Raw genomic sequence first — 14,009 nt, 5'->3', positions numbered from 1 at the left:
AGCAGATAGCTGAACTGCTTCCGTGGGAAGCCGCTATGCCACCTGATATAATAGCAAGGCATCTCACAGCTAAGTCAAAATGGCCAGCTCCATCTGCGCTCCTCGCAGGCCTGGGGACCAAGCCACTCAGAGGAGTATAAATACACAGCTACGCGTGAAGGAGAGAAAAGCAGCCAGTTTCCTAGATTAAAAACCTCAGTTAAAAGCAAAATATGGAACCAAAGACACAAAACATTTTTCTGCCCCATATCACAAGCTAAGTTTAAGTTGCAAAACAGCCAGAAAAATTAATTTTGTACAGCCCGTTGCCCTCCCCTTGACCTGTGGGAGCAGCAATTCACACCCCACCTCATCACTGGCAGCGCCAGAAACACCCAGTGTGACAAAAGCAGGAATAAGGAGGGGACAGCGCTGGCAGCCACAGCAGCGGGCTGTTTACAGCTGAACACCCAGACCCGAACACTGCCAAGGCACGTTCCAACCCTGCAGTTAAAAACAAGAGGGCATCTAGAGAAAGATGGATTTCGCTGAACGTGGAAAATGTTTGATTCAGCTAACCCAAAGCAGCTCTGCTCTTTTTGTTTGCAAACAACCTCAGAATTATTATTTTTTTTTTTACTGTAACATTCATCTGTTCTGAGAATTTTACTGCAAGGGAAAGGCAGCTTCTAGGCCTGGATCGCAAAACGGTGTGGATAAAGCATCTCTAGTATCTGCCGATAGACAATTTGTGTCTGGATCAGGCAGGAAGGGAAGCTTTGGTCAGTGATTGATCACATCAAGAAGTGTTCTCTTTTCAACACTTGCTGCGGACTATTTAGGCAGGGAGTTCCCTCCTGTTTCTGTCCCCATACTACCCCTTGCCAGAGCTGAGCTTTCAGCCCTGTGGCTCCTACGTGCGGCTAGTCGTCGCCTGACATGGCACGTTGGTGATGAAAAGAATGTTAGGATATTAATCTGGAATATAAAGTCACTTTTAAATGTACCCTTAACATTATTTTAGTAGTGAAATCTTTCCCTCGTCTCTACAAAAAAAAAATACATAAAATAATGAAAATAAATAAAAAATAAAATCATAAAAGAAAAAAATAATATATTTATCAAGAGTGGTCAATGTAAGATAGGAAATAGCCTAAATATACCATACTGGAAAGTCAAGAGGGCAGACGTGTTTTATTATTTGAGTCCAATAGTTTAATATTACTCGCTAGGTTAATGGTTGGACTTGGTGATCTTAGAATTCTTTTCCAACCTAAATGACTCCGATTTATTTGTTTTGATACTGTAGGTTACAAACAAACAAAAAACTACTTCTATCCACTACTAAATTCTATGAAGTCCACGCTGTTAAGAAGGCAAGGGCAACCTAGGTATCAAAACAAGCAAAGCTTTTCTGGTGACCCTTCTTATTGATCATCTAAAGTGTTCAATAGAACTTGGTCCCAATTATTCTCGTACGGTTGAACCTTGGCAAAGCAAGTTGTTACTTGCAGCTCCAGATCCCGCTATAAACAAAGCGATTAGATTTAAGGGATAAGAAGCACAGAAACTTTTCCAAGGAGTGGGTGGAAAAAAGTTTTTTTAAAACTGTGTATACAGAAATGATTTTTTATTATTCACATGTTTTATCCTGCAATAACCCAACCCAATACACTAACCTAAGGGCTTACTGCTACCAGAGAAACTATGAAAAACTGTCACTAAAAGGTGTCATTCCAAAGGAAAGAAAAATCATTACCTACCCAGGACACAGGTTTTGTCAGAAAAGTGTTATACATTATTTGGTAAGTGGAGTCACACAGCTGCCAGTTGCCCTATCCCGTCCTATGTACATCCACTAGAAGAGTCTGTATATAAATAAATACTAGAAAGTCTTTTCATCAGCACGACACTCTCTTTTAGAAAATGGTGTTGGTTATGAATGCGTGCAGGGAAGAGGAGAAAGATAAATATTAATATCTGCTCTTACCAGCTAAGCTGCATGGGCTTCAGATGATGGCACCTACCTTTTTTTTTTTATGGATTTTTTTATGGATTTACTTCCATAGGACAGTTGTGTTGTATGTAAAAACCTTTTAAAAATAAAAATCATTTCCGTGACTACCCCACCTGATGCTGAAAGGCTGTAAACGCAAGAAAAGCCTTCTCGAAAGTTAACGTTGACACACAACCACTACAGTGTGAAGGTGGATTCGTATTTCAGAGCAACGCACACTTCCTACTGACACAGCAAGCTCAGCCTACTAACTCGTTTATACACTTGGGAAGCATTCTGACGAAAGTCAGCACATCATTAAAAAAAATTCGAAAGATAAGAACTGTTAAGCACGTATATGGGCAGCGCTCAGAAAAGACATGACACCAAATGTGACTTCTGTAATGGAACGGTTTCTTCTCCTTCCCCAGACGCACAATATATAAAGTTCTTTCTTACCACTTCCCCAGAGGAGGCAGCCACCATGTGTGTTACTGGAGTCAAGTATGATGCAGAGCCGTGGGGCAGCACAGATTTCACATTCTCATAGGTGATAAAAAACGCAGCAGCTGAAATTCAAGCATACATTCAGTCATTTAACTGTCCCTCCATTCTTTCATCATAGAACTAGCACTAGAACATAGAACTAGAACATTTAGAGGTGGATTCTGTCACCTATTATTCTAAAAACACATTTGAAAAAAAGATATTTATTGCCCCAAAACAGTAACACTGTAGGAAAACAATCTGTAAGTAAATTTCTTCAGCAGTTTATGCTCCTAGTGGGGCATACCTCCCATTGCTACCAAAGGTGCCAAGACTTCAGGCAGCACTTAGTTTTGAGATAAGGAAGGAGATGTTAATGAGTCGTGACTGTCCAACAGGTTTTGGAAAACCTATCTTCCATACATGTAGAGGGGAAAGGTAGAAAGGAGGCTGTTCTATCCCAGCTGAACTGGACAGGTGACTTTAAATAAACAAACAAAAATAATCGAAATACTTGATACAAACCTGCTACCCTGCAATCTGCAAAACCGTTTCAGTGGCAGTTATCAATAACTTCTTCCTAGCTACAATCAGTTCGGTATTTTATACTTTAGCTCCAGAAAGAAATTCTTCTGAAATTCCAGTGGACAAGAAACATAGAAAAGTAAATTGAACATAGCAAGAAAAACTGCACTTATTCACTGCAAGTCAACTGCAAAGGTACTTGCACCTTAAGGGTTACTCCTTCTCCTAAAGATAATTTCAGTTTTGAGTCATATGCTGGAAAGATAAAAACACAGTTCAGATTTTGAAGATGTAAATCTTGAAAAAAACTGACATGTCTTGCAGGGGAAAGGATTTTAATTGTAAAGAAGGACTACGTGAATTGCCTGCTGCTAATCAAAAGATGCTTATCACCTCAAAAAGAGATAACCGAGCAGACAAGATAAAGAACTGAATTTTTTATATCATCTTATGAAGGACATCAAACATCTGTAGGTGTAAGGGGATTTGTCAGCAAAGTTCTCCTAACATTTACTACTGACAGCAGAGCTTGGTGGTTTTTTGTTTTTTTTTTTCTCCTTCCCTACAAAGACAAAATGGACAAAGGCATTAGGATTTTTAGATGCCTTTTCTCTGCAGGGACAAGTACTATTTTTTTTTTTTAACGTTGCAGTTTCAAAAGTATTCCTGATGTCTTCTCATTTCAAGTGATTTGTAGCTGTTTCTTAGGGAGAAAAAGATGTGCAGAGCATCCCCGGGACATTTAGTTCAAAGACCTCCAGTGCTAAAGCACTTTCTGATTCATTCAGATGAATTCTGATTCGTTTCTATTGCCATGGAAGGCTGGGTCATGACAAAAGCATCCAGGGCAAGCAAGACTTGAGTCCTCTTTGGCATCTGGAAATGCCTTGGGTGCCCCAATTAAGTAAGAAGTGGCTCATAAGGCACATCCAGGAACACTTTCTAGGAGTAAGGGCCATGCAGGGAAGTACCGCTAACATTTAACATCAGCAGCTGCTTGCCCACTTGCCAACCTTTAGAGCTCGTTTATTTAAGCTACGTTTGAACCGCTGGGCTATGCCAATCAGTTACGCACTGCTCCCACCACAGAATGAGGCTTACAACAGTGGGATTCATGCAGATGTTTAAGAGAGTAAAAACACACCGGAGGAGGGCACCAAACTGCACCTACATTAGAGCCGTACACTGCCTGTGACACCAGGACGGGCTTCTTTAAACACAAACACAGCCTCCAGGTCCCACTGGCAGGGGACTGTTATGCCAGAGCTTTCACAGAAGTTAGCTACAGCGTGGAGCTGAAGTGGAGGAATTAAACCACAATGATAGCCTCAGATATGAGCTGCATGTTTGTAAACGTTCCTGTTCAGGCAAGTTCCCATCTGAAATACAGCGCTAAGGACAAAACACAAGAACAGAGTAAGTACGCAGCAGCCTTTACCCCAGGCTTGCTCAGAGATTTTGTTCAGTGTCATACAACCCTGGAAGCTGCTCTTCACAGCTGGACATTGTCCCACAGAATCCAAACTGTCACCTGCAGGAGAGGAAGCCACTGACATGAATGTCCTATGCTACCTAATACCCACTTAAAGGAAGATAAAGCATAATCCAACCAAGATTTACCATTTGGAAAGGATCCTATAGCAGTGGAGGGAACACCAGCATAGATGCCACGAAAGCCACCAGCCTTCCAAAATCCTTGGGGACTTTGCAGTCTGGTTTTGACAGTGTCCAGAGGAAAAAGGATCAAGTCGACACAGACACCAGCAACTCCACCAGCCTTCAAAATAAAATCATAAAGCGCATTAACATTCACGGGAGCGAAGCTGCGGTGCTTATGTGAGCAGCCAAGACATGTCTAAGCCAAAGCACTACCGAAAGTATCCTTTCTGAGATCAAATTATAAATTGATAGTCCTACACAGATCTCTTTAACTTCTACAGCTATAATGAGAGATTACAACCTTTAAACCATTTAAAGGTGTTTTCAAAATAATCTCATTATGTTGCAGAGTACAAGCAAAGCAACGATTATCTACCACACCTAAAAGCGAGACAGCGAATGTCACTTATCAAAATGCCACAGCACAGAATGACCAATACCTCTAGGAAGCTGTGTGATAAGATCAGGGAGGACAGAAGCAATTCTGCTTCCCCCATAAGCATCTCTGGAAAGCACATTCATATTTCCTAGCAGACTTCTTACTTATAGTGTTCCTGTCCACCCTCTTCCTTTGTTGAGCAAAGCCTAAAGCAAAACTGTTTTATTTTCTTTGTTGACGTGATCGCATAGAAAAAAGAAAAAAAAAAAAACACTGAAAGAGATATTTTCAAAGTCATAAGGAAAAGTGGAAGGGTTTCTTTTTTTTTTTTTCCAAAGCAATTCTTAATACTAACCCCCCAAAATAGTTTCAACTAAAGTTCAAGCTTTCTCAGTGTCTGTGTTTCTAGATGACTTTGGTTTTAGCTTCCCCCAGAACGTGGCTGATCTGTAGAAAAAAATTACTTGCCAACAGCAGGAGGAAGGGATTGAAATAAACTGGAAAAAAAAAAAAAAAAGCTTAAAAAGGAAAAAATATTTAGCATTAATCCATTATACGACATCATTTATTCACTGTTATTCAGAAGGAAGACATACTTTGCAGAAGTCTACCTTGCAGAGACAGCAGGCAAGAAACTATCACAGGTTTTTATCTCTGCCTGAAAACAAATCACTTTCTGTTGAGTTACTCTGATTTTTTTTTTCCAGTGCCAATAGAGGATTCAGAGAGGTGTTGAGTCGCTACTACTGGAGTTTTAATCAATAAGTTAATTACTCTTTTAATCTATCTGACTATTTTGCATGCATTGATTTTTCTTCACTCTTTTTCATCAAAATCCTTATCTGCTCAAAATAGCATTGATCAGATTTAATCAGATTTAACTGAGCCATCTGCTAAAACATGAATCAAAAGTTACTAATTGCTTCTTTACTTTACGAACTTCTGTGTCTTAAATGCCATTTAAATTCATGAAGCAGCAAACGGCGCACCTGCCAGCGGGTGCCAATACCCGCATGCTTATATCTGTGGCGGAACAGAATTGATTTCAGGTAAAAAGACAAGTAAAACCACTTTATTCCCTGGCTCTCAGTCACACTAGCGTTATGAGGAGCTGGGGACACCCCAAACAGGGCACCCCACTGCCATTACATTGAACTGAGCCCCAATTAACAGCACCCAGCGCGACCAAGCGCTGCCCAGCCGGGGGACACAGGGGGGCGACCTGCACCTCCCCACACCCCCAGGCCAGGCCCCCCAGCGCCCTGCGTCCCCCTCGAGTCCCCCCAAGGCCCAACTCAGGCCTAGGCCGCAGCCTCCGCGTCGCCATGGCAACGGGCAGGCCTCGGCCCCCGCACTCACCGCCAGGGCCGCCCACGACTCCCGCGGCTCCATGTGCGGGTGGCGACGCGGAGCAGCAGCACGGCACGGCACAGCACGGCCCGGCACGGCCCTAGGGGAAGGGGAACCGGGCCTAGGTCCCCGCAAGGGCCTAGCCCCGCATGGGCGCGGCCATCTTGGGGCGCCCGAGCCGCGGTCAGGTGGGCGCCGGGCGCCGCTGTGCATGCGCCACCGCGCCGCCTCTGCCCTCAGCGGGCGGCCTGGGCGCCGGCACCTGCGCAGCGCTGCGAGGCGTTAACGCTTTGGTAACGGTCACCGAGCGTTAATGAGCTATTAATTAACGATGAGTTGTGTGCGAGCGGCGGTGCTGCTTGAGAATGGGAAGCGATTCCCGTTCTTTCGGCCACGAATACTCCTGAGTAGCTGGGGGGCGTTTCTGTGCCCCCCCCCCGCCCCCCAGCGCTGACTGAGAGCTGCTGAGGAAACAAAACCTAAATCCAATAAAAATAAATAAAAATAAAGCATTTCTGATAGGAAAACAACACTGAAGTCACTTTTTTTTTTTCTCTCAATTACCAGCTTAATGATGGCAAGGGAGGCAGTGGAACCACCCATCATGCAGACATACTGCTGCTGCACTCAGATTCCCATACAAACACCAAACTGATCCGAGCCATGGCAGGTGAACAAATGAAACCTCCTGGCTGGGGTCAGCTCTGCTGCCTGGCTTCCCAGGGGCCAACATTGGCTCCCTCTGCCAGAGAAAATGCTGCCCTTAGCTCCTGTCCCCTCAGAAACGTTTCTGCATCTTGTGTTTGCGTCTCTGATGCTTCTCACCCTCTCCGCAAAGGGCGCCCAAACCCACAATAGGTTCAAAAGATGCAAAGAGGGTTTTGACACAGAGCTCTCATAATCCTTGTCCAGCAGAAAACCACACTTGAAATTATGGGAAATATGATTCCAGAGGAGGAAGAGGGAGTAAATGTTAGCACTATAGACTGCGTGCAGAGCAGGCAAATCAGCAGGCTTTAATTCAAGGTTTCCTTGGCTGAGAGCACTTTGTTTGGGAAGACTTTGGAGATAGAAGCTGAGGAAGCAACAATGCCTCACATTTTCAGCGTCAGTAACCATCTTCAGACAGCTCAGCCCCTCTTTGACAAAGCGCTGAGGATGTTTGCAGGTGGGAAACACTCGACCTATAACATCTGCCCTCAGCAGCACAGTGGCTGACATCAAAATGGAGTTGCCAACTCTAGCAAACTTATTACAGCTCTCCTGCAACTCAGTGATTTTTCCTGAACTCCTGCATTTCTCAGGGACACGTGATGTTAGTTAGAATAGTCTTCATATTGTCTTCATTTTCATTTGAGTGAAAAGCTCAAAGCTCTGCAGTCAAATATAGGAAGAACCTGAATATATTTCTCACTCTCCTCTGACTTTTAAGGCAGACCTTGATTTTCTGGTCCTAATTTACTTTTTTTTTTTTTTTTTTTTTGATCTGGTGGATTATCAGTACTTCGTTTTAAATTAGGCTTTGTTATGTTCATTGAGGATCACCTCCTGATTTCCTATCAGTACATGATCAAACAAGTGGACTTCTTTGACTTTACTAGCACTCTTGTCCCCATTATGGCTGGCTGACCACCTTTCTTCCAACACCTGTGATTCCTTGGAAGGGCTCAGGGGCCAACCAGAGCCAGTTTGCTATCCAAGGAATTACTTCCTGAAAACTTTGGGTTGGATTCCTGGAAGAAACAGGAGCCAGTTACACATGTCAGCTATAATAAAGGGAACATGGGACTGAACAGTATTAAAGTAATACCCAGCAGAGTGCCTGACTTTCTGAAAGAACCCTGCTATTTAGGTAGAAGTAAAAATGATCCAAAAGCTACCATTTCCAGCTGGTGTTCTGCTAAGTGGCTAAATAAACACAAAAGCTGAAAGGTCCTTGGTTTCCAAGTCCACATCTGTCATTAGATTAGGTACTTCAGAGCAATATTAAGGGGGAAAAAAAATGAGACGTCTGCAGTAAATGAAGGATGATTTTAGAGCTATCCCCATATAATCCACTGATGGCAGCACTTCAAAGAAGACCTTGCTTTCCATGTGTGCCCAGGTCTCTTGATGTAAAGGTGCTTAGGGTCATAACAAGAATTTTTCACATTGTTCAGTGCAAAGCTTTCAAATACACTCAGTGGCAGTCTCTTTTATTTAGCACCTTCTGTCAGGAGAACTGCTGCTGCATCAGAGAGGCCACAACCTTCTACTCATCCAAGCCACCATCCTGTCTTAAATGAGCAAGCTCTGCTTAATGCTGCAGGCCAAGCACTAATCTTTGTGCAAAGTCCTTCAGTGGACTCCCCCCAAGCTTGCAGAGTAAGTTGAGTAAAGAAAAAAGTCTGTTTTCTCACATCCTTTCTGAAGCTCAAGGGCTGAAGGATGAGCTAGGGAGGCTGAGGTATAGCCCCGTGGTGCTTCTTCCCCACAGTGCATGTACGATGGTTGTCTGGTGGTTTTGCCGGAGTCAGTCTACCAGACAACTAGGCCAGACAGGGCTTTCAAACCTGCCAGTCTCCTAAAATATAAGCTGATTATAGCTTTTCTCTCACTACTTTTCTGCTCAGTAGGGTCCTGATTTCTGTTATAAGTTCAAAGTTTTTCAGTCAATTCATCCACATGACTTTCAAGCACTGAATAATTTCACACGCTTTCTTCCTGCCTGTAGGATTTCTTGTTTTCCTCTCCCCCAGTAGCACTCTGTCTTTAGTTAAAAACTACAGCCCAGGAACATCCACCTGCTCAGCCCCTTTTAATCTCTGACATTCCCTACTCACTTTCTCTGCCCTTCCCTGCCCGTGGCTGCAGGCTGGCGGGAGTGCTTTTAAAAATGACCACCAGGCCTACAGCACCTCACCTGCTTCCCTCAACCTTTGCAGCACATAAAAGCCTTGGCAAGAGATGAAAATCCCTTTAATCACAGTATGGTAAAGAACATATTGCATCTATGGATGCCCCAAGTGGAATATGAGTTGCCGACAACAGAACAATCCTCTGTGCTATGCAAAACATAGGGAATGAATATGGGCCGCTGATAGGGCCCCTTTTTATGGGCTACTTAAGCACCATTTTGAATCTGTTTCATATTATTAATCCTCGCACTGGTGGGTATTTATGTACAAAAAAAGCATATATGTGCGTATATATATAGATATATGCTTGTTTACCTGTATTTTCCCCGCTGTCTCTAGCTGCTATAGGGAGCCTGACACCAGCAGCAGAAGATATATTGATCTGGTCATAACATATTAAGGCCGCTGAAGAGCAGATGTTAAAAACAGACTTCTTGGCATGTATCAGCCCCTGGCGGTATCAGTTGCACACATGTTCCAGTTTATTTATTAAAGCAGTTGCTCTCCTCATTCTGTTTATTATCTTTCTCCTGGGCAATCCAGGCGCATCCGAGCCAAGCCCTTCCAGTCAGCCAGCCCCTCTTGGATCGTCAGGTTTGCCTCAGCTCAGACAACACCCTGCAGCTCTTCCTTCCTGAGAAACCAGGCCCGGCCCACTCTTGTGAAAAGCAGATGGAAACTTAGCCCCTGCAAAAATGTGTCCTGGCATAAGTAGAATAAAAATAAAGACTCGTGGATCCCTCTGATTTGAAACTAAGCAGGTACGTGACTGAGCCAGGGAGGCCATCTGGAGGGGGATTTCAGCGATGTGGCTGCGAACGGCACCCAAGGGGCTGGGATGCAGTATAGGAGCACAGCATGGCAGAGCGGGCCTGCTAACTCAGAGACCAGAAGCAACACAACCTCTTGGCCATCAAAAACTTGTTCGTCCCCATTTTATGACAAACTGCAACAGAACCGTGAAGTTAGAGCAGAGCTAAAGGACATCCCTGAGACCACATCATGAGCGTATCTCCATGCAATGGAAGGCGTGACACTGGCCCTTCTCCAGGAGACAGCGTTGTCACCAGCCTTCTTAAACACCCACCATGTGCACACATGAAGGCAAGGGCTCCTGACACAGTCTTGCACAAGCACGGAATTATTTTCTACAATGTATTTCTGTCAGGGATGGGCCAGCAATGATTTAGTCACAGCTTCGGTGCAGTGAAGTCTCAGAGGCAACCCGAGGCCTAGTGATCGGGGCTGCAAGGAAGCAGGGTCCTGTGCCCAGTACATGCCCCAGAACTGGTCCTTGCCTCCGGCTGCCACCCCAGTGCCCCACAGCCCCTCGGCATGCACAATCGCTGTGCTACAGATACCGGCCTACTTCCCTGGCTGCTGCGTGGGCCTGTGGAGCTGCTTCCTTCAGAAAAAAATGAAAACGAATTCAATATTAACCTAACATCTCGCCAGCAGTAGACAGCTGGACCTGGACAGGCAGCAGTTTTTCCAGCCTCTCCTCATTTTGTCAGGCTCACTTTTATTGCTTTGACCCTCTTGCAAAATACAGGAAAGGCTGTTTTAATGAGGATTTTAGAAGCATTTTTTGCTACTCATACACCATAAGCTTCCCCTCACACTTACAGTAGCATTCCCTGTTCTTAAGAAATCGGGCCATTTTTAGAAATTTTGCTGAAATACTAATTGCAGTAAATTTTTGTGGAAGCAAATGGGGGAACCAGACAGCCAGAGATTTAATAACTCCTTTGAGTACTTAGCAGCAGAAACGCTAGTCCCCAAATTCATTAAGAGAAAAGTGATTAATGAACTTGTAGCTTTTGCATAATGATAGAAAACCTTAAACAGTACAACTTTCTGGTGATCCTCATTTATTCTGCCTTATTGGCTGCCTGGACAATTGGAGATGAGTGGTGTGGGAAAGACAAAATGTCCATTTTAACTACTGGGTAAAGTAAGTGAAATAACAATCCAATGGCAACACGGTGACCTTTTCCATGTGAGCATATCTGCCAGAGTCTCTGCAGTTCATCTCACAGCACAGCTGAATTAATCTAATATTTCCATTTAGTACATAAGAGAAATGAAGGAAAATCTTAATTATGCCTGCATTTGTGGCTATAGTCCAATGACCTGACAACTGGAATCGCTCACATCTGTTCTTAGCTCGTTTTGTGGGCTGATGCAATGACTTAGTTGACTCAGGAAGCAGAGTTAAGAAAAAGTTTGCAACAGGATGGCCCTAAACTGCCCAGATAGTTCTGCACTACCTAACTCTTCCAGGGGAGCATCCCTGACATTCCCAAAAAGTGGGTTCCATGGGCAACTGAATTGCTTGAGTCGTTCTCCTGGTGGTTTAGTGCCTTCCTCTCTTTTAAATAGACGATTAACAGACCAGGCCTCTTCCAAAGGCTGCGGCCAGGTTTCATGAAGCACGCAGTGGGTTGTCCTCTAAGAGAACAATATTTTGTTGAGTCTATGTAAAGAAGGACTCAATTTCAATTGTATTTCCTCAAATTTCATGGTGTTGTGTTCCCCGACTCCTCAGAGCTGGACACTGACACCCCAGCCTGCCCAAAGTGAAGCGTGAGGCCGCCTGGTCCCTTCCGAATGCCCCCAGATCCTCCGTCCCGACACCAGTGCCACAGGGATGGCAGCCCCAGCCCCAGGGGAGGTGTGTGGCCCTGGCTCACGAGTGACCCTCACCCCCACCGCTCAGCTCCATCAGCCTCCTAGCAGAAATAAATTGCAAGTGTTTCCATGCAGACAAGGAGCAATATTTTAGAAAATTAGTTCCTTGCCAGCTGTTTGCTCAGCTCCTAGTTTTTATCAGCTCAATTCCTTCTCTGGCTCCCAGGAGCGTGGCTGATGGGAAGTGCTCGCGGTGACACACAGAGCAGACACCGCAGCCGAAACGATGCCCCTACCGGGAGATGCTGCTGAAGGAAGGAGCATAAGGGCTTATTTGAACAGCTGAATTTCAGCATGTAAACTACAGCTATTTTTACATGTAAACTGTAAAAATAATGACATTTGCTTTAAAAAAAGTTGTGGCTGTGCTTGGTGCTGTGTACTTGCTATAATTCATTTTTTAGTATCCTTTAATTCAAGGAAAAGTCTCTCTCAGGCTGTTTTAGCTACTCTGAAAAGGACAAAGAAACCAAGTTGTCCATGCACCACAGAGTCTGCATCAGAAATCCCAAACTACCCAGCATTATTTCTATGGCTACGTGGCTTTGATAGCTTGGAATCCCCACTACCTTTTTGCAGAAGACTCACCAGGTCTCCAGAAAGCTGAGGTCTCTGAGAGGACTTGTGCAGCTCCTTCCACCAGCTTGCACAAGTGGTAAAAGCCTTATCTGCAGGCAATGCTTGATTTTTGGACTGTAATAAACCATGAAATGTAATTAAAAATTGTGGTATTAGTCCCAAGAGGCTGGGATTGCAGTGATATTAAAAGGGAGAGAAAGCAGGATGTTGAAAGTCTCAATAGTACCTAAATATTTTCAGGTTCACAAATCTCATTGACTGTCTGGCATTTGAGAATACCCCTAACACATCTCTGCCCACCCGTAGGCACCTGTAGCCCTGGAGCATTGCTGCAACCACCACCAAACCCAACAGCTGAGCCCAGGCCCAGTAGTCAGGACGTGATTTGCCCCTGCAAAAAGATGTCATTTTATCCTGAATAGCACACGGCACCCCCGGACTGCCACGCTGCTGCTCTTCTGCACACACCTTTAATTCTCTACTGAGCTGCTTTAGCCTTTAGTCTCCATCTCCGATGTTGTCTTTGACATTGTGCAGCCCGTCCCTTTGGTGAGACGCGGCCAAAGCATCCTTCCCAGGACCAGAGGAAGGAGACTGATGACAAGACATTCTCGTTCACCCTCCTGCGAGTTTCCAGGGGCCTTTTCCTTTTCCTCCTGTTGTGCAGCGAGGGAACCTTGCCAGCCTTTCTCCTTTCACTAAGCTTATCACAGCCACCTTCCGATGGGAAAGTTTCTGATCATTTCTTCGTATCACGCAATCGGGAGGTGCGTTGCCATTCCTGGCAGATAACCTATCATTGGTATTCTGCTGCAGAGAAGCCATTATCTAAGGGAAACAAAAGCTTGGGAACACAGGCTGTTTGTACATGGGGAAGGAGAAGCATATGACATGTGAATTTGCCAGATGTTACCACTCTGAATCTTACTAAAATATGCCCTGTGCTGACCATGGCTGCATAATCTGTGCGAGGAAGGAGTCAGAAGATAAGAGGAATTTCACTGACAGTGTTATAATGGCCCGAGCAGGCAGGCTGGGAGCAATTCTCTGACACAATATCTAAGTTGCTTGAAGAGGTACAGACAGCTGACCTGGGTTTTGTATAGTCCTGACCATTGCTTCGTTTGACACTATCCTGCCTTCACATCTAGGCAGAGACTTTTTCCAGAAAATAACATAAGCTTCCAACATGTGCATTATAAAGGGTCCTGACTTCTGTCCGGCTCAGATGAGGTCTCAAGGCATGTTTTAATGCTCTTCTGCTAGCATTGTGTGTTTGTCTAGTTGGAAATATTCCAGGTGACTCAATTTGCACACAGCTTCTTAAAATCTATTCTCTATAGATTTATTTCACATATCTTTGGCTTTAGAGGAGACTGTTGCAATTCCCTCTTCCCCCTTTCCTCCATCCCTCTCATCTCACACCTAGAAGCACTTTGGGGCATGCTGTGGGGATGGAGAGGCGTTG

General features: G+C 44.5%; 1 protein-coding gene across 4 annotated transcripts in view; it reads right to left on the bottom strand.

Moving 5' to 3' along the window:
* Positions 1-6,589, bottom strand: part of SLC25A26 (solute carrier family 25 member 26) — an 85,203-nt gene extending 78,614 nt beyond the window's left edge. For all 4 annotated transcript variants that reach the window (XM_040568240.1, XM_040568241.1, XM_040568243.1 and 1 more), the window contains exons 1-3: positions 6,384-6,589; positions 4,607-4,763; positions 2,435-2,544 (exon numbers count right to left, since the gene is read on the bottom strand). In XM_040568240.1, the coding sequence (XP_040424174.1) occupies positions 2,435-2,544; positions 4,607-4,763; positions 6,384-6,587 (471 nt within the window). In that variant the 5' untranslated portion in view covers positions 6,588-6,589. The remainder of the gene's footprint in view (positions 1-2,434; positions 2,545-4,606; positions 4,764-6,383) is intronic.
* Between the last annotated feature and the right edge of the window lie 7,420 nt (positions 6,590-14,009).

The sequence above is a fragment of the Cygnus olor genome, chromosome 10 (genome assembly GCF_009769625.2).
Source record: "Cygnus olor isolate bCygOlo1 chromosome 10, bCygOlo1.pri.v2, whole genome shotgun sequence".
NCBI classification, from domain to species: Eukaryota; Metazoa; Chordata; class Aves; order Anseriformes; family Anatidae; genus Cygnus; species Cygnus olor.
This window is presented reverse-complemented; position numbering and strand designations above follow the sequence as displayed.